Source organism: Pectinophora gossypiella, chromosome 23, assembly GCF_024362695.1.
Source record: "Pectinophora gossypiella chromosome 23, ilPecGoss1.1, whole genome shotgun sequence".
Taxonomy (NCBI): Eukaryota; Metazoa; Arthropoda; class Insecta; order Lepidoptera; family Gelechiidae; genus Pectinophora; species Pectinophora gossypiella.
The window spans coordinates 8,974,060-8,999,521 of NC_065426.1; the positions used below are offsets into that span (position 1 = coordinate 8,974,060).

General features: G+C 39.1%; 1 protein-coding gene across 3 annotated transcripts in view; it reads right to left on the bottom strand.

Moving 5' to 3' along the window:
* LOC126377499 (uncharacterized) overlaps window positions 1-25,462 on the bottom strand; it is a 228,018-nt gene that overhangs the window by 25,063 nt on the left and 177,493 nt on the right. For all 3 annotated transcript variants that reach the window (XM_050025234.1, XM_050025235.1, XM_050025236.1), the window contains exons 25-26: window positions 13,359-13,453; window positions 9,841-9,910 (exon numbers count right to left, since the gene is read on the bottom strand). In XM_050025234.1, coding sequence (XP_049881191.1) covers window positions 9,841-9,910; window positions 13,359-13,453 — 165 coding nt within the window. The remainder of the gene's footprint in view (window positions 1-9,840; window positions 9,911-13,358; window positions 13,454-25,462) is intronic.

A 25,462-nucleotide genomic window follows, 5' to 3' on the forward strand; every position in this document is an offset into this window, starting at 1 on the left:
ACTTGATGTCATAATAAATAATAAAAATATAAGATCACGCCCGTTAACATTTAGAAGTAGGCAGTGCCTTCTTATATCGTATGGAATGTAAGGTGCATTGAACCTGATCAACCCTGGTGTCAGGGTTATTGTTGAGCCGACTCATGTAACGACTACTTACATCAGTAAGTAGTAACCGAGACATTTTTTTGACGTGACTTATTGTAGATTTGCCGCAGATGGCATTAACTACTTGGCCGGACAAATAGGGAGCGGCCTCTCACCAGGTACAAAATTTAAGACAACATGCTTGAGGGTGCCCTGTTGGGCGCGAACCTCGGCTCAGTTCGTCTGAGAGGGAGAATATTTGAAAGAATTAATCGACCCTAATGGGTCGATAGCGATAAGCGTTGAATGAGCGAAATCGTCGAACACGCCGCCGGCGCGGTCGATATCGGGGTTCTGAAGTGTTTGGTGTAAGGTACCGGGACCAACGGCTTAACGTACCGAAGCACGGCTCATCGTACTTTCGGACAAGCAGGTGATCAGCCTGTAATGTCCTAACCACTAATAAGTATAATAGTGTCATAGTGCCGTCTACATAAACACAAATCCAAAATAGGAATCCCTTATTAAGAACCGAATCTTTATTTTGAATCATATTGGTGCTAATTCCTGCAGACGCCAACTAATTTTATTTTAAGTTATACCTGTCATTTTCTTATCCGCTGAAAAAGAAAGGGACGGGTAATCGACAGGCATAAAATTTAAGGAATACACGTCAATTTTAAATAGAAATCTAAAACAACCGTCTAAAAATTTTACATCGGCCAATAACCCGACATAATTAAGTAGACAGCACGTCAAACGGATTGCATACCAACGAGATGCCTATTTTATTCGCACGGGTTGTTCATTCATTTTAAAAGTAACTTGTTGACAATCGTCCGTCCCTTTCCTTTTCGGCGGATAAGAAAATGACGGGTATAACTTAAAATAAAGTTAGGAGGTGTCCGCAGGAATCGGGGCCATTGTTAGCATACCATGATGATCAATGCCTAATTAGGTACTTAATTATAATGTACTGTAAAAACCCACGCCTATATCCCCTAATTAGTTACATATCCCCCCCTAACCCCTATTAGTTACATAATATTCTAATTTATTACACACACTTGAGACTGCCACTCTCAACTGAACACTATAGGCAAAAAAATAAAATACAAATATATTTTTATTATTAATCATAAGTTACTTATTACTTATTTCTTTAAGCTTTTGTATTGGTACCATTAGTAATCGATATTGAAGAGCGCGGTCTTCTAACACAGGTGTTCACTTAACAGAAGGCCGCTACACTTGGCAATGATTGTACCTTTTTGTTGAAATAAATAACTTTTTTCCTTCTTTTTTTCTTTTCTTTCTAATGGGTAGGTAGAATAACATGCGGAATATTTACTCTATTATAGCAATCAAAGTTGTAAATGTAATTGTATAATATTATATTTGCATTTTTAACAAAGTCGCATTTATTTTTAGGTCCTCGCTCGTTGAATTCATGAAAGTTAATATAAATTAGGTGCTAAATTTATACAAAATGACCTTAAGGTCACGGTTGGTATAACATACAAACTAACAAGTTGATAAAGTCAATAAATAGACAAACAGCAAAATGATTCTTTTTGCTATTATTCTTAAATTGTATTCTTCTTCTATCGTGTGGGTTGTGAGGTGGAGTACCAACCTCATCAACGCAGGTATCAGGGTTACTATTGAGCCGCCAAAGGCCTGACATGGCTCATGTAACGACTACTTTCTTACATCATCATCATCAGCCCATTAACGTCCCCACTGCTGGGGCACGGGCCTTCCCTATGGATGGATAGGGAGATCGGGCCTTAAACCATCACGCGGGCCCAGTGCGGATTGATGGTTATTAACGACTGCTAATGCAGCCGGGACCAACGGCTTAACGTGCCTTCCGAAGCACGCAGGAGCTTGAGATGAAAACTTCTTTTTTTTTTCTTACATAAGTAAGTAGTAATGGGGACCAACGGCTTAACGTGCCTTGCGAACCACGGATCGTCTTACTTTTGGACAATCAGGTCATCAGACTGTAATGTCCTAACCAAACTAGTCTAACAGTAACAGAGTCTTCAAGGCTAGAGTGAATAGGCATTTGCTAGGTAAGCGTGATCCACCCTAGACCACCATCGTCACTGACCATCGGGTGAGATTGTGGTCAAACGCTAGCCAATTTTATTAGAAAGAAATGTAATAAAAAAACAATATAAAATAATAATAATATTGTTATGCTGTTGTTCTATTGTTTTTGGTATCGTTGTTGTATTGTGTTGTTTTGTTGTTGTTGTTTTGTATTGTATTGTTGTATTATAATATTGTATTTTTATTTTATTAATATTTTAATATTAATTTTAATCAAGAAAAACGTAGTAATAAGTCGGACATTTTATCACGATTTTCTATGACGTCACAGTATGAATTTCGTGTTTGTTTTGACATTTTAATAAAAAGTAACTGATTTGACTAGTTGGAAATTAGCCTATTAAAATAATGCAATGCAAAACGTACACGGTAGTGTTATAATTATGTCATTACGATAACTTGTAGGTATCATATATCGTGTGAACTGATATTGTACATCGGATCATTATTTCATGATAATTAATTATAATCAGCACACTAATGACTTGGTAGAGTCAGCACAAAAGTTACGAGGGTAGGATGAAGTTGTTATTAATTTTGTGACTGTACATGGATTTAAGTGTTGATCAGTCTGATTTAAGTAATAATCACAAATATTAAATTTATTATTTATGATATGCATTTATTGTATGTATTTATTTATTCATTGAAGTTTCCTGTTGCGAGCAGAATTGTTTACGATTTGCATTTAAATGCTGTTACTATGCGAGGCAATTGAAATAAATTGCTTTTGGTACAAAATTAATTTTATTGTAAGTTGTAGATGTAATTTTTTATCCACCGAAAAAGAAAGGGACGGGTAATCGACATACATAAAATTTATGGAATACGCTTCTTTTAGGCAGAAAAAATAACCCTCTCAAAATTTTAGATTAGCCAATATCTCGACAGAATTAAGTTGACAGCACACGTCAAACGGGTCGCGTATCGGCGAGATGCCTATTTGAGCCGCCCGGGTTATTCATTCATTCAAAAATTACCAGCTGTTAATCATCCGTCCCTTTCCTTTTAGGCGGGTAAGAATATGACATTAATTATATTTATTTTCTCCCGGCTATTAGCCGTCAAATACCTCTACGAACCACACAGTAGAGCAGCGTGGAGTATGCTCTGTACTCCGATTCATTGAGAGGAGACCTGTACCCAGCAGTGGGACGTATATAGGCTGTTTATGTTATGTAAATTATGAAGCCATGGTAGAATGATTGCCTCTCATTTTGAGGTCGCAGGTTCAAATCCAGCACAAGCCTAAATCAATAATTGACGAATTTGTTTTAGAATTCATGTTTGGATCATAAATTATTACCACGAGCTCTGCGGTGAAGGAAAATATCGTGAGGAAACCCACACTCCCGAGAAATGCATTTTCGGAGGTAAATGACCTAACCTGTATTGGGCTGGTTTTCCCTTCGCGTTGGAAGGTCAGACAAGCAGTCGCTTCTGTAAGAAACCGGTGCTGTCAAATCTTTAGGTTAGGTAAGCGGACCCTGTGAAAACCGGGGAAAATGCTAAGGAAATGATGTATGTTATATTTATTGTAAAATCAAGTCATATAAGTCGATTATTATGTAAATAAATGGGATGTTTAAACATGACATGTGATGTTACTACGAGGAACATTATCACGACTCGGCATCATGATTTGATTATCATTTTATCGAAAGATAAACAAATAAAACAGCTGCAAATCTGTCTCACTCGTTGTATTTAAGTTTGTTCTACTTAAGAATAAGAATAAAACAGTCCCATTGACTTGCGACGGTCAGTTTACTTAACAGTCTTACTTATGTATTACTAATTTTAATTAATTATTTTATTAGTGGTAGAGTATAAAGAGGTCAATTTAGACATGCGTTAGATGTGGTATCTAAGAGCTCTAGAAACGGCGAAAAAAATATTGTCTCTATGTGTACATATTTATAATAAAATTATAATATAATACTGGCCCCGATTCCTGCAGACACTTCCTAATTTTATTTTAAGTTATACATATAATTTTCTTACTCGGCGAATATTTACAATGTTATCTGGTATTTTATTGTAAAAACACCAAAAAAGATATATTTAATTTACGAATTTTGAATAGCAATTTTATTTTAATTTCTTGTATTATAAGTACCTATGCCTTTCACACTTTCTCGGAAGGAGAGATACATTTTCATAAATATAATATTTACTTGTGACCGTCAGTATATTTAATTTCTGAAACAGCTCCCTTAGAGTTTTAAGTATGCATAATCATTAAGCATGAGTTATTATTATATCTACGTATAAATCTTTTGGTCATATTTAATTTTCTGTAATATATTATATTTTAAATTGTTTTGGCTAAATATGTCGTGGACCTGTATTATTTATTCCAAATGGCACACCGTGTAAAAACAAATAAAGATTCTGATTCTGATACGAATTATGATTTTTTGGCACTATCTTATTGAATTTAACCACCCCAACAGCGTCCTGAGTGTGTTTGCGAGTAGGTTTGACTGTCAGTACATGCGCCTTTGTTGTATGATGCATTTACTGACAAACAAAAACTACTAGTAATTATGTAATTTTAATTTTATTGTATTTTAATTTTAATTTTGGTTTTCATTTTAATTTTATTTTATTTGATTTTTTTTAAGTGTGTAATTAATGTAATTTGGACCATCATGTCTGAAATAAATGATTTTTAATTTGATTTTTTAACCCGTTGCTTGATTTAAATGAATAATGTTTTATTGTAATTTAATTAGTGACGAAACTGCTGCTAATATATTTTTGGACTCACGGAAAATACTTTGTACAGTGTAATATTATAGTTATACGAAATAATAATAGCTTTGTTACAATGATTAGTGTTATTTTTAGCGTAAACATGTTATGTTTGTATAATGTTTATTGTATGAACAATCATTGTTTCATTGCTAAGTGTTTAGTTAATGCCTTCAAGAAACCATTTTTTTGGACGCGACTTATTCCTCACTAGTTGGCCGGCCCAATGGAAAGCGCTAAGGGTTTTCTACTACTTTATAGTTTCTCGGAGTGATTTTTTGTATGTTTACATAAACTCCCCTCAATCAACCAGAGGTGGTAGGTATAGAGCATACTCCACCACGCTGCTCCACTGCGGATTGGTGGTGTTTTGGATTAGTAGCCCGGGATCAACGGCTTAACGTGCCTTTCGAAGCACAGAAATAAAATAAATAAAAAAATAAAAATCTAAAATTGATACTACGTCAGTACTTTTTGTATCGATATTTACTTCTTTTTAATGTTTTAAAAAAAGAAGTCTTGTGTGTCTTGTGACTTTACCTACCTCATTAGGAATGAACAGCGTGAATTTAAATATAATGTCTCGTTTTTATACGGTTTTGTTATCTAGGTAACGTACCTACCAACTTATAATACTATATTTTTATACTATACCTATCTATAACGCTCACGTGATAGACTAAAATCGATGATATCGATGATAAATTCTAATTTTGATTTTTCTCATCCTGCAAAATTCAGTTGGAAAGTATCAATGAATAACAAAAATCTATCGCATAACATAAATACTTATAAACAAACTAAAATTTCAATGTTTACATTACACATATTTTGTTACTTTTACATACTCAACCGACACAACCACAAAGCGTTATCAAATAACCCATAAAATTTAAACTAACACTATTAACACCACTTGCCGGTACGTTTTATCCGAAAAAATGCCATTAAGTGCAAAAACATTTTAATTGCAACACTTTCAAGTTCACTTTTTTATTTCGCAACACTAAATGCACTTCTTAATTTGAAACGACGCAACACTTTTAAATTCTAAGTTTAAATCCTGTAGGAACAATTAGAAAATATTCGAATTTCGAATTAAAATATAAGTGAACGCGTTCAATTTGATGATATACCATCGCGCAACTACAAAAACGGCATGTTAGCAATATGACATTGCTAAATGCGAGATAACATAGACAAAACTACTACAGAATATTTAAATATCACACCACTCGCCGCCACTCGACTCTCAACCATACTACCGACATAAACATAAAATATAAATTTATTTAAAAATCCACAAGCACTTACGCCGTTCTTCTACCCACGTTCTAGATAAACACTGAAAAATGTGGCCGGTTATTTTAAAATAACATTTATATATTAAGTGTTAGGGTGTACAGTTCAATGTTAAAGTGTTGTAGGAAAATGGTACGGAAATCAGCGGTGTATTTATTACACTATAAGTGCGAGAGAGATGCAAGATGCTAAGTCTGCAAGGTCAGTGTTAAAAGCAACAAACAAGAGATAGACCAGCCAATATATTTTGAACCGTCTTTTACGCCCCTCTCTTTCCCTCCTTCACACCCGTAATCGTCTTTATAATCCCGCCATTTTTTATACATGTGATCACTTTTTCAAGCCGCTGCGTAAAGCGGTGGAGTATTGTATGGCTGAACGATATACGCTAAGTGCAGCACTATTGTGCTTGATTGTTTGATAAAATTATGATATCGTTTGTAAAACAGACAGACAGATACAACTTTAGTTAGAACCACACATTGTTGCTAGGAGATAATGTGCATTGTGCAGCCACACTTAGTTTTTGAGTCTTGGTATAAGTAAAATATAAATGCTAAGTATGCTTCTACAAGCTATCTTCCCTCTTTAATCTATCACTCTCACAAGCCTGCTGGAAGATAGGTATTTCTGTTAGAAATAAGTTGTGTCTTCAGTCTCTCGTTCTTTTTCTAACCTATATTGTATTTATTTTATTTATTTATTATTATGAAGCCTTAAGTAACACTAGTATAAATCCAATGTCCTGCAAAATTGCATAAGCAATTTGTCTGCAGGATCACAGTCTCACTCACATGGTAAAATTACAAAAATTAAGAAAGAAATAGGTATGTGCTAAATTAAATCTAATAAATATTTTTTTAACTTGTATGTTATACCTATTGTATAACTATAAGTTAACATTTGCATGCATGGATTTGATTTGATTTTTTCTTGTTGTGTTTCCATGTCTTTTGAAATAGAAATATACTCTTTATAACCTCTTTCCTTTTTCTCTTCTCTTTTATTTTCTATTCATATTTTCTCTTTTTTTAAAATAAATGAATAAGATAGGTAACGAACTACAGTTTTTCTTTTTAATTCGTGTAATCTCCGTTCGCTTAGCAGGCAAGTTATCCACTAAAGTGAGGTGAATTCGAAATGGATAAGTAGGTATGAAACTATTGAACTGCCGGAACAGTGTTGAAATATCGGAAGTTTCATATCCCTGATTTTAACGCGGTAAGAACCCGGTATTACGTGTTTTAATTATTGAAATGTCATCTATATGATAATAAATTATAACACATAATACCGGATTCTTATAGAAGTACCTATGTTTTTAGTAAATTCCGAGCCTTATTTCACATAACCTGAGGTTATTGACTTTCAATGATTGTTTTTAAAACAAGTAACAGAATAGATAATGTATTTTTAAAACAAGTACATACTACCTAACAGATTTTTTTAAACTATTACCTATTTTAACCGTCATTTGCCCCACAAGTACAATATTAACGTATTCCTTCAATGTGCTAAATACATTACAAATAAGTAAATAAAAACATTAAAAGAACGACAATTCCAAAGTTAAAACGATTTAGTTTTTTTAAATAACATAATTCACTGCTTTTATGCTCTTTTTCGGTTTAAACTCATTTTTCATTATTAATTACTAGCTTTTCCCGCGGCTTTGCTCGCATTAAATACTGTTCCCCTTTCCTAATGTTCTAATGATTATCTTTCTACCATGAAAATTTCGGAATGCTCCATACAAACTTCCACCCCCCAGTTTAGGGAAGTGGAGGGTTAGAAAGAGACAAAAATCAGCCTATGTCACTTTCTATCCCTTCAACCATTTCCATTTAAAAAATCACGTCAATTCGTCGCTCCGTTATGCCGTGAAAGACGTACAAACAAGCAAACACACATACAGTTTCCCATGTATAATATTAATATGGATAATTCGTAATTGTTGAATTCTGTTACGAACAAAATTAAATGTCAAAGGTCTCCGTATATTAGTCCTGCGGTTGACACATTGGAGCCATCTTTATTTTTAATGTTTACACGACTGGTTTCGAGCGGTTTTGCAATGTAAGGTATTTGACTATAAAATGTGTACATCCTAATTAGTAACTTTAAATAGGTATTTTTAAACGGACACACCTATTTTATTTATAAATTCTATATGCTATAGCTGATGTGGTAGAGTTAATTCGTTGATTCCAAAAATAAATCATGATTTAATTTTACATTTCTAAAAATATTGAAATTTAAAAATGATTTTTATTTATTCTTATTTTAATTTGATAAAATGTAGCTGGTTTGACTAAAACAACCGTATTATGTAGTGTCATAGAATTCAGAATAATACTACGTATAGAACGGTAACACTCCGCCCCGCACCAATTCGTATCGGACGCCTACCTCACCCCCTCTGGGTCTTCTTTTGTAGTCTAAATAGTCGTAAGCCACTAAGGAGTAAGGGAAAGCGTGCGTGGATTGTCTGTCTCGCTTGTACTTACGCGCTAGGACAGCACTCAGTAAGCATGAGACTTTTGCGGGGTGTACCCCCCACCACACTTCCCCGGGCACTTCATACAAAAAAACCTCGTTTTACAGAGACACTACACATTGTCGTTATCGTACACGCGCATCTGTGTGCGTGACGTCTGACGCCATACGATTGAAGAGTAAAGTAAGACCGAGGGGGGTGAGGCAAATTTCAGCCGCTGATGGGGAGCGGAGAGTTACCATTCTATGCGTACTATTATTCTATGGTGTAGTGTTACGCATTATTGCTTTTTCCCAGGTTGGGAAAAGCCACCCACACGCAGTCGATTCACTAGAGGAAACAAAAATATTGTATCATCTCATGCATCATCATCATTAACCGTCTCAGGTAAGATTGTGGTCAAATGAGAACCTCATTTAAAAAACATACATACATAAACTCATTTTCCATTTCTTTCGATCCTGACGCAATTCTGTTACTTCCTCCACATTTATCAATCGTTTCATACACGCACGCCGGTTCAGAGTAGATCGTACTGAACCTTTTCTAAGGACATCTCCAATTTGGTCAATGTACGTCCTTCTAGGTCTTCCTCTTACAGCTCGATTGCCAATCTTCGTTTTATATACCGCTTTCATAATCCTATTATTCTTCATCCAAAAAACAAGTAAAAAAAAAGTATTTGTATGCCTGCATCACAGTTCTGTTAAGTAAATTATTTTACCGTCTTTCTCCGCTCCTCTCCGCCCAGCTTCGCGTCAATGGAAACGCAGCCTAATAGCCTTAGTCCATCTGTTGTCTTCCGTCCTGTCAAGTGTCCTGCCCATCTCCATTCAAGCCTAGCGATTCGTATACCAACATTTTCGACGCATACTTACATACAAAATCTCTATCGTCTCGTAACTCTCATCAGCACCATTCAGATAATATTTCTGTGTGCATTTGGGCTATAATGCTGTAGTTCATCTAAGTCTTGCAAAGCCAGACACGTCGGTTCATAAAGCCTTAAATCCTCAAACTGCATCAACTTTGTAAACACAAAGAAATGAAAGGAAGTAAAAACATTTAAGTTTACTAACCTCTTCTTCCAATGCCACTGGGAACTGCGTTAAAGGCTTCACCGCTACATCCTCCAGGGCCGATTTTCGTCTGTAACAAAGAGAAAAATGGTTTTGTGAGAAAAAACAAAAGACAGTCGGTTGTAAGGTGGAACACCAACCTCATCAACACTGGTGTCAGAGACATATCACAAAAATCACTTTGTGGTCCCTAGTTGATTTAAGATATTATTACATGCTGGTCACCTGATTGACCAAAAGTAAGATGATCCGTGCTTCGGAAGGCATTAAGCCGTTGGTTCCGGCTACTATTTACCGATTTAAATAAGCAGTCGTTACGTGAACCACGCTAGGGGCCTTTGGCAGCTCAATCATAACCCTGATACCAGGGTTGATGGGATTGGTAATCAACCTCACAACCCATACGATAGAAGAAGAAGATTACTACTAACATAGTTTGCAAGTTTCTTTTTGTTATAACAAGTGGGCCTGCGTTGCCTTATTATGGTAAAAATAAATAAATAAATAATAGGCTAGTAAGGACCGACAGCTTAACATATATCTCGACAAGATTTTTTCATCATCATCTGAAAACACATTGCAACAACTGGGTCGCGAACTTTTTTAATTTTTCAGCCGCTGAATTTGTGTTGGGTGCAGATAAGCTGGATGTTCAGCCGGAACATATTTCAGAACGTAAAATAATTTAAACTATTTTTTTTATTTCATTTTACTTTTTTACGCGATACACTGCAGATGTACAAATGCACTAGGTATATTCTCTGTCGAAGTTGTCTGGAAGAGATCGCTCTCAGCGAAAAGGCCGCCATTTCCCACCTTAGAATAAGTTTGTCCTGTAAATGTCTTGTAAATTTGTGTGCAATAAAGTTTTTTTTTAACAAAGGTTTATTTTATAAAGTAGATAAGCAACGAAGCTTGTGTGGATTTCATTGACTGTCTGACATGCCTAGTCTTTTTGTTTTTTTTTTTTTATCAATAAAACATATTCGGAATAAATTTAGGCTTAACGTGCCCTCCAAAGCACGGAATCATTATTTAAATAACTTGCTTATATAAAGAAGCACTGTTGTGAGTATATATTGTGTGCTAAATTGACGAGAATATAAGGGGCCATATTAAACGGAATAAAGAGTGATGTGGCGTTCCAGGGAAAATTCCCAAAGAGGGAATGTTCCCGTTGTGAAAAAACTCTTTAATACAAATTCAAATTCGAAAATATCTTTATCCAGTAGGTAACATAGTTACACTTTGAATCGTCATTTTTTACATTACGAACGTCTCATCCGCCTAAAACTACCGCAGCTTCTCACAATCTGTATAGCCGGGGAAAAGAACTTGCAAGAAAAACCTCGGAACAGGCCCTAGACGTTCTTTTTAAAAAAAAAATAGTAAGGGCACTGTTGCTTTCTTTTTCAAATTCTTGTTTCTTGTACAAATTGTTGTTTGTTGATCCTATCTGGTACCAACCGTTGCCCAATGGCTCAAATTAGCTTCAAAATGTGTTTTCGACTCTGTTCCATCACCACCACAAATCCCCTGGTAGTTGCGGCTTCCGAATGCATCCCGTTTACAGACGGTACTGAAAAGTATCTGCGTCCGAAAGACCTAATATACGGTCCCGACGACCCGATTACTCTAGCCATAGAGGTGGCCAATCAGCTCGCGACACCAAATACTTCAAAACCCCGATTTCCCTCATTCAGCGCTTATCGCTATCTACCCACTAGTGTCGAGTAATTCTTTTTTAAATATCATCCTCTCAGACGACGCCCTGAGCCGAGGTTCGCGCCCAACTGGGCACCCTCAGGCCTGTTGTCTTAAATTTTGTACCGGGTGAGAGCCCTCAGCGCTCCCCATTTGTCCGGCCAAGTAGTTAATGCCATTTGCGGCAACACAATAAGTCACGTCCAAAAAAAGATCCTATCTGGTTAAAAGATAGGTTCAGTTAAAAATAAAGCTCCATTTACAAAAATATTGCTCCTTTTTACTGCCGGGAATATTCTCAAAGTAGGAATCTTCCCGGGAACTGCACATTAATAGAAGTAAAGGGTCGCTTCAGGACCCTTACGCGGATGTAGAACGCTGGAACGGACATGTTGACAAGATGAAAACGATAGCGGAATGGTTCTGACCCAGATAGGTTAATTATTTTTTACATACATACACGCATAAACGCCTGTATTCCTTAACGGGGTAGGTAGAGACAGAAGTCAAAAGAGTCGAAGCATTTGAAATGTGGTGTTGAAGAAGGATGTAAAGTATAAGTTGGATGGAAAGGGTTACTAATGGAGAAGTGCTCATAAGGAATCCTATCTAAGGAAAAAGGTGTAAAGAAATCGTTACACCTTTTTTGACGTGAATTATTGTAGGTTTATCTCAGATGGCGTTAACTTCTTGGCCGGACAAATGGGGATCGTAGAGGACTCTCGCTCGGCTCTCAAATCTATACCTATACGTAAAACAGCCTCTAAACCATTTTTTGGATATAATTGGAGAGTCTTAACCCTTGGCTCAGTTCAAAGGGTCCATTGCATTCATAGTACAACTGATGACGTCGCGAGATGTGCTCTTTGTGACGTCATCTTGTGCTCAGGTATTGGATAATTGGCTTTTTAATATTTAAAAAAGGAAGGGAAAACCCTTCCTTGTGAGAGTAAATTGAGGTTATGTTATGGAAGAGTGGTTCTGAAGATTGAAGTCGGTGGGATTACTTTGAATATGAGAACAAATGTACACTGAGCTAATCATTTTGTACATATCGTAGTAATAGAAAATCATCTCCATAGCGTTGCCCCGTTTTTCACACAGGGTCCGCTTACCTATCATGAAGTTTTGACAGGTCCGGTTTTTTACAGAAGCGACTGCCTGTCTGTCCTTGCAACCCGCGATGGGAAAACCAGCCCGATACAGATTAAGTCACATACTTCCGAAACGCATTTCTCGGGAATGTGAATTTCCTCACGATGTTTTCCGTCACCGCAGTCAATATTTGTTTTTTTACCCTGCAGATTATAATGCACAAGACGACTTTTTAATATACTATCGCGGAGCAACGTGTGTCGTAAAGTTTGCTTACGAGTGGAGTGCAAAGATGAATTATGAGCTATATGCTCATACTTGTAAGGCGCGCGGTTCGAGCTCACTTGGCCCTTCCAACCACTTTCTTTTATTCTGTGGGTCCGAGTGACGGAAGCTCCTAAAATAATAGTGTGAGCATAATTCATTTCTTATTGTATTGCTCAGAAAAGAATGGCAGGCGTATTTAGCCTCGGTGGTTAGAATTTCCGCTCACAATAATTAGGGCTAAAAATCAATTTATTATTCTGTTCCTAGTTGATATATTAGAGCTATGTACGCCGTTACTGTGGTCTACATTGGACCCTTTTGTAATTTTAAGATTGAAAAATCATAGGTTAAGGCCTTTAGGCCCGTGCTGGATTCCAACCTGCGGCTTTACAGTGAAAGTCAATGCAAGTGATAGTGACTTATACTTAATAAATTATCTTATCTTAACACACCTGAGCAAGATGATCTTGAAGACAGGTCCGACCAGACCCTTGATGATGGCTGACGCGTTTAGATGACATCTTCCATGTAACACTATGCCGTTCACCTGCGAACAAAAAAAAAGATGCTGTTCCAGTTATGGCTAAAATAACAACATAACATAAGCTCACGACTATATCCCAATTGGGGTAGTCAGAGGTACTTTCACCGCAAGAAGAACTAAGTAAGTATCCCCAAATGCCCCTGGCATGGCTTATGTAACTACATTCTTGCTTAGGTCAAGTACCCGAGACCAATTTCTGAAGTGCTCTTCGAAGCAGGGATCATATTTCGGACAATCATAACCATACACAAGGATAAAAACATTGAAAAAATAATATAGAAATCACAATCATCGAATAAGGAGTAATAATACGAATAGAACGGCAACTCTCCGCTCACCACCAGCGGCTGAGCTAGGTTTACCTCACCCCCTCGGTCTCACTTTAGTCTTCAATCGTACGGGCGTCAGACGTCACACACACAGATGCGCGTGTACGATAACGTCAATGTGTAGTGTCTGTATAAAACGAGGTGTTATGTATGAAGTGTGCGGAGTGTGATATTGGCTTAGGCATCAGCTCAAGAGTAGGCGACTATGCATGAGATGTTGATGGGAATGGGCTTCCATTCTCTTGCGACATTCTGTTTTCATTATCATCATCATCATCAGCCCATTAACGTCCCCACTGCTGGGGCACGGGCCTTCCCTATGGATGGATAGGGAGATCGGGCCTTAAACCAACACGCGGGCCTAGTGCGGATTGATAATGCAGCCGGGACCAACGGCTTAACGTGCCTTTCGAAGCACGGAGGAGCTCGAGATGAAAACTTTTTTTTTGTGGTCACCCATCCTATGACCGGCCATTGCGAAAGTTGCTTAACTTCAACAAACGCAGACCGAGCGCGTTTACCGCTGCGCCACCGAGCTCCTAGTTTTCATTATATTTAGTGTCAATGCTTATAGTCCATTTAATAGAGAAACACAAATACAGTAGGTGTTCAAAATAAACCGTATTCAATTAGGTTGATAGAGCGCGACACACAATAATAATTGCCAATCCGCGACACAGACTGAACAAAAACAAAAGACAGTCGTCAGCCGACCACGACTTCAATCGCGCTGATTGTCAATTAACTGATTGATCAATACCCGATTTAAATGTGGCCCGCTTTAGATATGTGGCTACAATTAAGCAATTACATAACATAACATAAACAGCCTATATACGTCCCACTGCTGGGCACAGGCCTCACCTCAATCAACCGGAGGGGGTATGGAGCATGCTCCACCACGCTGCTCCACTGCGGGGTGGTGGAGGTGTATTTACGGCTAATAGCCGGGACCAACGGCTTAACGTGCCCTCCGAAACACGGAATCATCTTACTTTTTCGGATAATCAGGTGATTCAAGCCTGAAAAGTCCTTACCAAACAAAGGACAATCTCACAAAGTGATTTCGACAATGTACCCATCGGGAATCGAACCCGGACCTCCAGATCGTGAGCCTAACGCTCTAACCACTTGACCATGGAGGCTGTTAAAACATTAATTAAGCAATTATTGTTGTAAAATTAAAAGACATAATATTAGTTTACGGCAATATCCCAATTGAGGAGCTCGGTGGCGCAGCGGTAAACGCGCTCGGCCTGCGATTGTTGAAGTAAAGCAAATTTGCAAAGGCCGGTCATAGAATGGGAGAACACAAAAAAAGCTTTCATCTCGAACTCCTCCGTGCTTCGGAAGGCACGTTAAGCCGTTGGTCCCGGCTGCATTAGCAGTCGTTAATAACCATCAATCCGCATTGGGCCCGCGTGATGGTTTACGGCCTGATCTCCCTATCCACCTATAGGGAAGGTCCGTGCCCCAGCAGTGGGGACATTAATGGGCTGATGATGATGATATCCCAATAGGGGTAGTCAAAGATACATCCAAATGAGAGTCTAGCGTTCATCCAACTGGACTACCACGGCTCTCGGCGCGACTCATGATGAAGTAAGTATTACTCATAATGGTGGGATCCTAAGCATAGAATAAGGAATAATTCTACTACGTATAGAACGGCAACTCTCCGCTCCCCACCAGCGGCTGAGCTACGTTTACCTCACCCCCTCGGTGATAATTAAGTCTTCAATCGTATGACGTCAGACGTCACACACACAGATGCGCGTGTACGATAACGTCAATGTAAAACGGGTGTTTTGTATGAAGTGTTCGGGATGTGCTTTTGATGAGAATGGAAGCCTATATCTTTACAACATCGCCCCGATACCGACGATTTCCCGCGCTTATCGCTATCGACCCACTAGGGTCAATTAATTCTTTCAAATAGTTTTCCTCTCAGACGACGCCCTGAGCCGAGGTTCGCGCCCAACTGGGCACCCTCAGGCCTGTTGTCGTAAACGTTGTACCGGGTAAGAGCCTTCAGCGCTTCCCATTTGTCCGGCCAAGTAATAAATGCTATCTGCGGCAAAGTCACGTCAAAAAAAAACTTTTCAACATCCTGAATTTCATCGCAGTCAATATTTCGCCTAGGCAAACAAAAAACCGTGGGCGATGGATAACTAATTTAATTTTGAAGGTATCAAGGCAAAACTCATTCATAAATACATCAAAAACTCTGCTTGATGTTTGTGGACTTAATGGTGGTCGTATTCTTTGAACTATGCTTTGATGAAAGAAATAAAGTTATAAATACGTCGTTATTTTTATAAAAATCGCAATGTAACAATGTGTTTTCATCGTCTAGAGCATTTTTGTTGTTAAAAAAAAACGTATCCGGTATAATACTACTCCTTGATAATCCTTTTCGGAAAATGAGTCACTTTTTTTGTTTTTTTTATGCGTCTTTTTCTTTGCGCCTTTTTTTTCTTTAGGTATAGTCGAGCCATCTTTTTTTTACGTGACTTATTGTAGATTTTCCGCAGATGGCATTAACTACTTGGCCGGACAAATGGGGAGCGCTGAGCGCTGAAGGCTCACCATGGCTCTCAGGGTTATTTATTATTGACCCGCCAAAGACCTCTGATATGGCTCATGTAACGACCATTCAGTCAACGACCATGCAGATATTATGATGCTATCTTCTCTTCTTCTATCGTGTGGGTTGTGAGGTGAATTATCAACCCCACTAACCCTGGCGTCAGGGTTATTATTGAGCTGCCAAAGGCCCCTGACATGGCTCATGTAACGACTACTTACTTACATTAGTAAGTAGTAGCCGGGGCCAAAGGCTTCATCATCATTAGCCCATTAACGTCCCCACTGCTGGGGCACGGGCCTTCCCTATGGATGGATAGGGAGATCGGGCCTTAAACCATCACGCGAGCCCAGTGCGGATTGATGGTTATTAACGACTGCTGATGATTAACAGCCTCCGTGGTCTAGTGGTTAAAGCGTTAGGCTCACGATCTGGAGGTCCGGGTTCGATTCCCGATGGGGACATTGTCGAAATCACTTTGTGAGACTGTCCTTTGTTTGGTAAGGACTTTTCAGGCTTGAATCACCTGATTGTCCGAAAAAGTAAGATGATTCCGTGCTTCGGAAGGCACGTTAAGCCGTTGGTCCCGGCTATTAGCCGTAAAAACACCTCCACCAACCCGCAGTGGAGCAGCGTGGTGGAGTATGCTCCATACCCCCTCCGGTTGATTGAGGGGAGGCCTGTGCCCAGCAGTGGGACGTATATAGGCAGTTATGTAACGACTGCTGATGCAGCCGGGACCAACGGTCTTCCGAAGCACGTAGGGGCTCGAGATGAAAACTTTTTTTTTTGTGGTCACTCATCCTATGACCGGCCTTTGCGAAAGTTGCTTAACTTCAACAATCGCAGACCGAGCGCGTTTACCGCTGCGCCACCGAGCGCCTAGCCGGGGCCAAAGGCTTAACGTGCCGTAACTTATGATGCCTTGCTATATTGTTATATCTATTTTTCATCAGAATGGAGCAAAATACACATTGGCCCCGATTCCTGCAGACACCGCCTAATTTTATTTTAGGTTATATCCGTCATTTTCGTATCCGTCGAAAAGGAAAGGGACGGATGATTCACAGCTCTTAATTTTAGGAAGAATGAGTAAATTAATGTGTCGGGTTATTGACTGACGTAAAATTTTTAGACGGTTGGTTTAGATTTGTGCTTAAAATTGACGTGTGTTCCATAAATTTTATGCTTGTCGATTACCCGTCCCTTTCCTTTTCGGCGGATAAGAAAAGGACAGATATAACTTAAAATAAAATTAGATGGTATTTACAGGAATTAGCACCAATAGTTTGATTTTTCAAAATGGCGCCATCGTATGGATTTCACTATAAAGCGACGATATGGCACAGGACTATTAAAGTACACATCTGCCTTCCCTTTTGGGGATAAATGTGTGATGCTATGTGGTGCTTAAAATATACCTGTGAATGCCCAAGAAGCCCACGTTGGAACCATGACCCAGAATCAGCGAATGGGAGTTGGACCATAAATTGTGCCACGAGTTACGTTTCAATCATCGTCCAGCTCAAACGTATACAAGTTGGTATGAGGAAGCGTTTTTAACGAGTGAAACGGAGCGGAGGGCGGAAAGAAAGTTGAATTAGGAAATAAACTCCTTCTTATTTACGGTTGTCTGGAAGAAATCGCTTTAAGCGATAAGGCCGCCATTTGTCATGTACTTATATTGTATTTGTATTGTATTTTATTGTTATGTATTTTCAAAACATGACACCACCCCCGAAAGAGAAGGCAGTGTCCTTTAAAAATCGCTTTCCATATATCCGCCTTATGGGAAAACCATTAAGCGCCTTTTTGAAAAATCACATAATCTCGAATTACTATTTCATTCCGAAGAAAAAGAGATATAACACCGTTCCCTCCAAAAAAGTAGGCAGATAACACCTTGTTATATATCAGCGGTCAAGGAAAACATCGCAACGAAACCCACATCCCCGAGAAATGCATTTTTTGAGATATATGACTTAACCTGCATTAGACCGGTTTTCCCTTCGCGGGTAGGAAGGTCAGACAGACAGTCGCTTCTGTAAAAAACGGGACCTGTCAAATCTTCAGGTTAGGTAAGCGGACGCTGTGAAAAACGGAATAATGTTAGGGGGGTTACTTTTTTCACCCTAAGGTTGTCTGGCAGAAATTGCTGTTTAGCAATAAGGTCGCCTATTGTGCTTATTTTTATTCGTATGTATATGACCTGTGTGTTTTGTGCAATAAAGAATTATTGATTGATTAAGCGGAAACTATTAAGTTCCATTTGCTTCGATCCTGACATACTTCTCTTGCTTCCTCCATAATCCACAACCCATTCCCTTCAAAAAACCCGATCCGCTTTTGAATTCGCTTCCTCCACAACTCAATCCTCGCCCGAACCTGGCTTGCTTCCAAAACAACAAGAACGGCAGATCAGCTGTTAATGTATGAATATATCGTAATTGTTTGTTTGATCGCCCAACTTGGCACCAATCGGGCTTCTTGATGAATTAGTCATTGTTTACAGTCCGGACACACCTTACAAAAATCTCGTTCATACGCCATGCGTATGAATGAGACAGATAGTCCGCGCGCTGTCTCCCTTACTCTTTCGGCGTACGACCATTTAAGACTCAAGTAATACGCCCGAAGAGAGAGAAGTGTGAGGTTGGCGCCCGATACTTCATATTTCATTTATAACCCGATATTTTTATCTTTATCTTATGGTGAAAACCGATAAGGGCTTTTTTGAAAAATCACATTTATGTGGGATATAAAATTAAAAGGGATATTTTATTTACCTTTACTCCTTTAATTCTGCTTAAAAAAAAACAACAAATGCACTCTTACACTCCGACCCCAATAATCATAGACATCATCATCATCATCAGCCGTACGACGCCCACTGCTGGGCATAGGCCTCCCACAAGGATCTCCACGACGATCGGTCCTGCGCTGCCCGCATCCAGCGGCTTCTCCCCTAATCATAGACAAGCCTTATTATTTTTAAAACCAAAACAAACTTCATTCCGTGCCATTCATAAACCATTCTGAATTGATATAACCACATATTCATTATTCTTCCATTGTATTCTCTCTTACTTTCTTATTAATCTTACTTTCCGTTCTACTCACTTTCCTACATTCATAGAGATTTTCGCTAACAAAACCTCACAATAGACATTCTACTTTTAATCCAGGTAAAATATTGTCGTCTTAATTTTAACCGAAAATGAAAGTATTTGAAAGAAATGGAAGTTTTTTTGAAGAGAATCACATAGAACTTGTCGCTTACGGCCTGAATACTCGTAGATTAAAATGGCCTCCATCAGGGGGTGAGGTAAATCAGGCTCGCTCCAAATTCATGTCGGTGCGGGGCGAAGAGTGTCCCTTCTGTACCTAGTTACTTATTCTATGATTTTTGATGAATTCGTCATTGTTTAACCTACGTTTATAGGTGTTTGTGTAATTGTATGGGATTGGTGAGCTGCATTACGTAGTCAGCTTTGAAAGTTAAATTCAATTTGATTTATGAGAGGAATTTGGAAGGTTTCCTGTACAGTCGGTGTAGATGTTAGGAGATTTTTAGCAACTGTAGTTGTTTTTTGCTTTTATAGCACTTACACGTGCTTAGGGAAACTTATAAAGAGAAAATTTCATAATCATAAACAGCCTATATACGTCCCACTGTAAGGTACAAGCGTCTTCTCTATCAACCGGGTATGGTGCGTACTTCACCACGCTGCTCCACTGCGCGGTTGGTGGAGGTGTCTGTACGGCTAATAGACGGGACCAACGGCTTAACGAGAGACAGAGAAAATTTGAATCGAAAAAATCTGACTCGAACGGGACATGAACTTGCAGCTCTTGTCATGCCGGGAAGGAATTTATTTGGAATTTATTTACGGTAAGTTTAAATCTGCATGTACGGTCACGAGCATTAATAGCAGCGTTTTACCTGAAATAAAACGCATATTAAAATACTTACCTAATTCAAAGCTTTATATTGAGATAGCATTTCCGTTTCCCGTTCATATTTTACCAGTTTTCGTACTTTTTTCCCCTTCTTCTAGTTCCGGTTAGTGGCGTCACCTAGCGGTAGGGCTCAAAGTTTACGTAAAATCGGAGCCGCCATTTCCAACTCATTGGCTCAATATACCAGGCAGAGTTAAACTGAAAGCTTTGAATTAGGTAAGTATTTTAATATGCGTTTTATTTCAGGTAAAACGCTGCTATTAAACTACTTGACCGTAATTCAAAGCTTTATATTGAGAAATGTTTGTTTTCGCCTGGTGATGCCACAACATATAATGTTATAATTCGGGTACACCCACACACGCACATACTCAAAATATAAATCGGCCGAAGTAACTTTTTTAATATTTGGATTAGACACAGTGCTATTGTAAAAGCTGAACGTGACGAACAAGAAAAAATATTATCACTTTGTGAAGTATTGTGATATGTGTGTAGTAAGTGACAGAGAATTTGTAAAACGCCAATGTGACTTGTATTAATTAAAAAGAAAGAATTTATCTTAATGTTTTATTAAGTTGGTACATGAAGCTAATATTAATAGTATACGATTATAGTTATTAAGTATACAATTATATTTAACAAGCTAAGTACATGAAATAATACAATTATTTTCTTGATTCTCAGATCTAATAAATAAAGGCAAGTAGTTACGATGAATTTAAAATATATAGATTCATTAACATTATTATCTTAATCAACCGGATTAAAGAACTGTGTAACATTTTCGGAATTATTAGATGATATCACTTCTCGTCTATAAAAACGCTGAAATGTTTCCGCCGATCGCCAATTTCCGCGTGCTAAGATTTCGTCGAGAGGATGATTGTCAAGCCAGCTTTTCGAAGCCACTGCTGACCGAACACTTCCAGGAGTGTCGGCGATACCAGACTCATTGAATAGGGTTTTTATCCAGCCAGCTATTACCGTACGTGAAGCAGGTTTGGCAGCTCCTCTGACTGTAATAAATAAATTAGAAGATTTTGATGAATTACGCCTGTCATTTAATAGATTAATCGTTTTTTCTATCCAAAAAACAGGATCCAGTTTGTTATTACTTGTGTTCGCTAATAATTTCCAACCTGACTGCCTATAGTTATCACTGTCAGTTTTTGAACCAAACTGAGGCCAAAGTGTTATACTAGAGGGTTCATCAGACCTTTTACAGTGTGCCGAGTCTATTCTGAGTAGCGTAAGGTCGTGTATTCGGCGACCCGAGCACAAGAGTAACAATACTGCAGTATGACGTGACGTTTGGAATATATTTGTACTATCTACTGTATATTTGGTAAGAAATGAAATTAATTTACTAACGTCCCACACGGGAGGTTTGGAAATTTTCGGATTTTTTAAACTGATTGATTTTAAAACGTGTTTAACAAGGGCATGCGAACTGAGATAGCTAGAATTATCTGCGTTACATAACGTTGATACGACTGATTTGTGTAATAGTATTGTATTGTATGATAACTTAAATATTAAATATAAATCTGCTAAAAATTGAGCTAGTTCTGCACCTGTTGGATTATTCGGATCTATCTTCTTACTGCGAGCCCAAGAGACCCAGCGTTTCCAAGCTGTTTCGTAGGTTTTAATAGTAGACTTTCGCCATGAGCTTTTTAGTAACGCTAATTGTTCAGTATTCCATTGCACTACCGCCGTGGACCACCCCCACACCTCCATACTTCTAGAACAATGTCTTCCACTTTCGGCGGGGGGTAACCCGTCGATGTGTCGACCAGGTGTTTCCGAAGGTTCCACAAGGTCATTGGGGCTGCGAGAGCCCGGGCTTTGAGGTCTGCTCGCCAAAACACTTTGTCCCAGCGGGGAACTACTAATAAAAATATTCCTGTCGATTGGTTTAGGTGTCTCAAGACTTTGGGCACAAGGAATGGGGGTGGAAACACCCATGCTAGCGGGTAGTTCCATGGAACACTGAACGCGTCGTGAAATAGGGCTTGAGAGTCCCTCAAATCTCGAGTGACATAGTTGTGAACCACGTGGGCTTTCTCCGAAGCAAACAGATCTATTATTGGTGTGCCCCACTTCGCAAACACCATCTCCACACAGACAGGTAACAGGTGCCACTCTGGGGGCCGACGATGGCGTGACAAGTGGTCGGCTTGGTTGTTGTATTTGCCGGGGAGGTGATGTATGCTGAAGTGGATTTGATATTGGTCTAACAAGTTCAAGATTTAGTTAAGTTATTTCCATTAGAGCTAATGACTTCGTACCTCCTTCTTTTCGTAGGTGAGCGACCGCTGTCCTGTTGTCGCACTGTATTAGTAGCGAACTGCGTCTCATGCGATGAGCGTGATTCTGAAGAGCGTGCAATATAGCCAGCATCTCTTTTTGGTTGCTGTGTAACCCTTGTTCGTCTATTTTCCAGGCTCCGGAAAGGGCTATGCTGTTCAGTTGTGCTCCCCAGGCCTGGTCTGAGGCATCTGTTGCGAGGAAGTACTTTGGTGGGGGATAATGCAGCGGTGTTGACAGATGGCAATTTTGACCCCACCATTTGAGCTCGTTGTAAACCTCTGGAGGTAATGGATAAGCTTTTATTGACGGATCTGGCAGCGAGTTTAGAAACATCAGTAGCTGACGATGGTTGAGACGCCCTCGTGGAACAACAAAACTCGCAAAATTCAGAAGTCCTACTAGCCTCTGTGTATCCTTTAAGGTTGCCCTCCCTTCCACAATAAACTTCTTTACCTTTTCTATGATCGAATTGGACTTTTCTTCTGGTAGAGACTTCTGATTGCTCCAGGTTTTCCACAGTATTCCCAGGTAAGTAATGCTTTTCTGTGGCACAAGCACAGATTTTCCTAGATTGACTGTCCAGCCTAGATATTGTAGGGTTTGAATTGTCTTTTGAACATGTTCGTGTAACGTGTCCGCATTTTGATGGACAATTAAATAGTCGTCCAAGTAAACGACTATTCTTATGTTCCATTTCTCGCGAAGGTATTGAGCTATCCAGTTTGTAAGGATCGAGAAGGTTTTGGGAGCTGTGCTCAGACCAAATGGGAGGCAGGTAATTTCTAATAGCTGTTGATCGTAAATGAGGCGAAGGAACCGCCTTTGGGACTCCACTATCTTCAGGTGGAAATAAGCCTGAGTTAAATCGACCGTGCACATCCAGTCCAGTGGTTGAAGGAAATCGGGGATGCGATGCATGTTTATTAAATGGAATGGTTCGGCTACAATATAGGCATTTAATGCCTTTAAATTGAAGATCGGACGAGGTGACCCGTCTGATTTCGGTACCAGAAATAATGGGGAGATAAAACTTGGAGACTGCTGGGCAATTGTCAATACTCCCTGTTTTTTCATTTTGCCTATTACGACTGACATCTCCTCCGAAACGGGTGTTTGAAGCTGACCTTTCTTTAAATTGGGATATACAAGGGGGGGCTTTTGACAAAAGGGTATGCGGTAGCCTTGAATTAGTTTTTGGACAATTTTGGGTGCACCCATTTCCCTCCATCGTTTGTAATAATGTGACAGTTGACCTGCTTGGAACAGCCTCGAGTCATTGTCTATATTTTTTAGGATTCCCTCTGGCGGACTTCGATGTACTTGTGCGACCTCGAGTGTGGCCGCGTTCAGGCCGCGAGCCTCGATTGTGAAAGGAACCACGTCCGTTGGGGTTGTAATTATCGTATCCTTCAAGCTGAGTGCTTGAATATCTTCCCTTTGAGGAGTTATGCGAATGTTGGTGGTAACCACCCCGCGAGGGTGGTGGATTGGTACACATGCGTGCGTGTGATGGCAAACCATGTTCATGAAAAGTGCACTGAGCTCCACGCGATGGAACTGATTTCCGTGCGCCTTGCCCCCGCGAGGGGCGGCTATTAGAAGGGTTAAACCTGGATTTATCACTTTTTGGTGGCCAAAATGCCTTACGAACTCCCCCTGCTTTTTCTAGAGTCGACGTAAAAAGCTCAGAGTCAAAAATATGATTTAACGACGGAGGTATTCTATTCAGTGATGCTTTAACTAGTGGGTCTTTCACTTGACTAGTAATAGATTCTCTACGCATCTCGAGAGTCTCAGCTCTGTGACCGCAAATCAGCTGTAAAAGATCTGTGGAAATTTTGTGAAAATCTCCCTTCAAGAATAATTCATCAATTTTGACACTTAAGCTGTCACAGTCAATATTTGAACTCCTAGCCCAGGTAAGAAGGTCACGTATACCCTCTTGTAGGGATTCCTTTTGCTTCAAGACACAGTAAGTCAAAGCTGCATATGACCTTTCAGCGTGGGTGAGGTGACGTAAGGTGTCATAATTTATTACCTCATCGTTTGTATTCAGGTCTATGAAACCTGGCGCACGATTATAAGGTTTTTGTGTGTCCGAATATCTAACCTCCGACCATGACGCGTTACCTAAACGTTGCACATCAGTCAGCATCTTCAAATAATTGTCAGGGGTTTTAGGAACAGATGGTTCCTTAAGCTTTGTTTCTATATCGAAAGTGAAATTTGGATTCAAATCTTGATTTTCATCACATTCAATTACATTGTGGCTATGATACAGACGTCCACTAACCTCTGAACAAATCGACACATCGTCTTGGCCGGTGTTATGGACACAATCATTATTATTAGAAATTTGTTTGCGGAGCTCACCCACTTCCTCGAATAATTTGTCCAGGCGGCGGTATCGGTGCGAACGCCTGCTTTTCTTGCGGCGGTAGCGCCGCGAACGCTTCCGTTTTGAACCAGAAGAGGATGACGAACTTGAACTGGAACTACTCGAAGAGCTGGTACTACTCGCTCTACTTCGGGCTCTTTTACGGGAAAGTCCACTTGGACCTGCCTGCGGGCCTTCAGCGGTCATAGCATTCCCTTCAGAATCCATTATTTACTGAAAAACGAACTAAGTTATTTCTATTTCAGCAATAACAAGTAAAAACTAAGTTTAAAACGGGATAAAATATTATACTTACATACAGTACGATACTGGCAAAACTACGAAAACCTCTTTCAATTTAAAATTATTATCAACACAGTATCAAAGTTTCAATCGAAAGGGTAATATGGTAATCGAACGGACAAACCGTTTAAAAAGATATT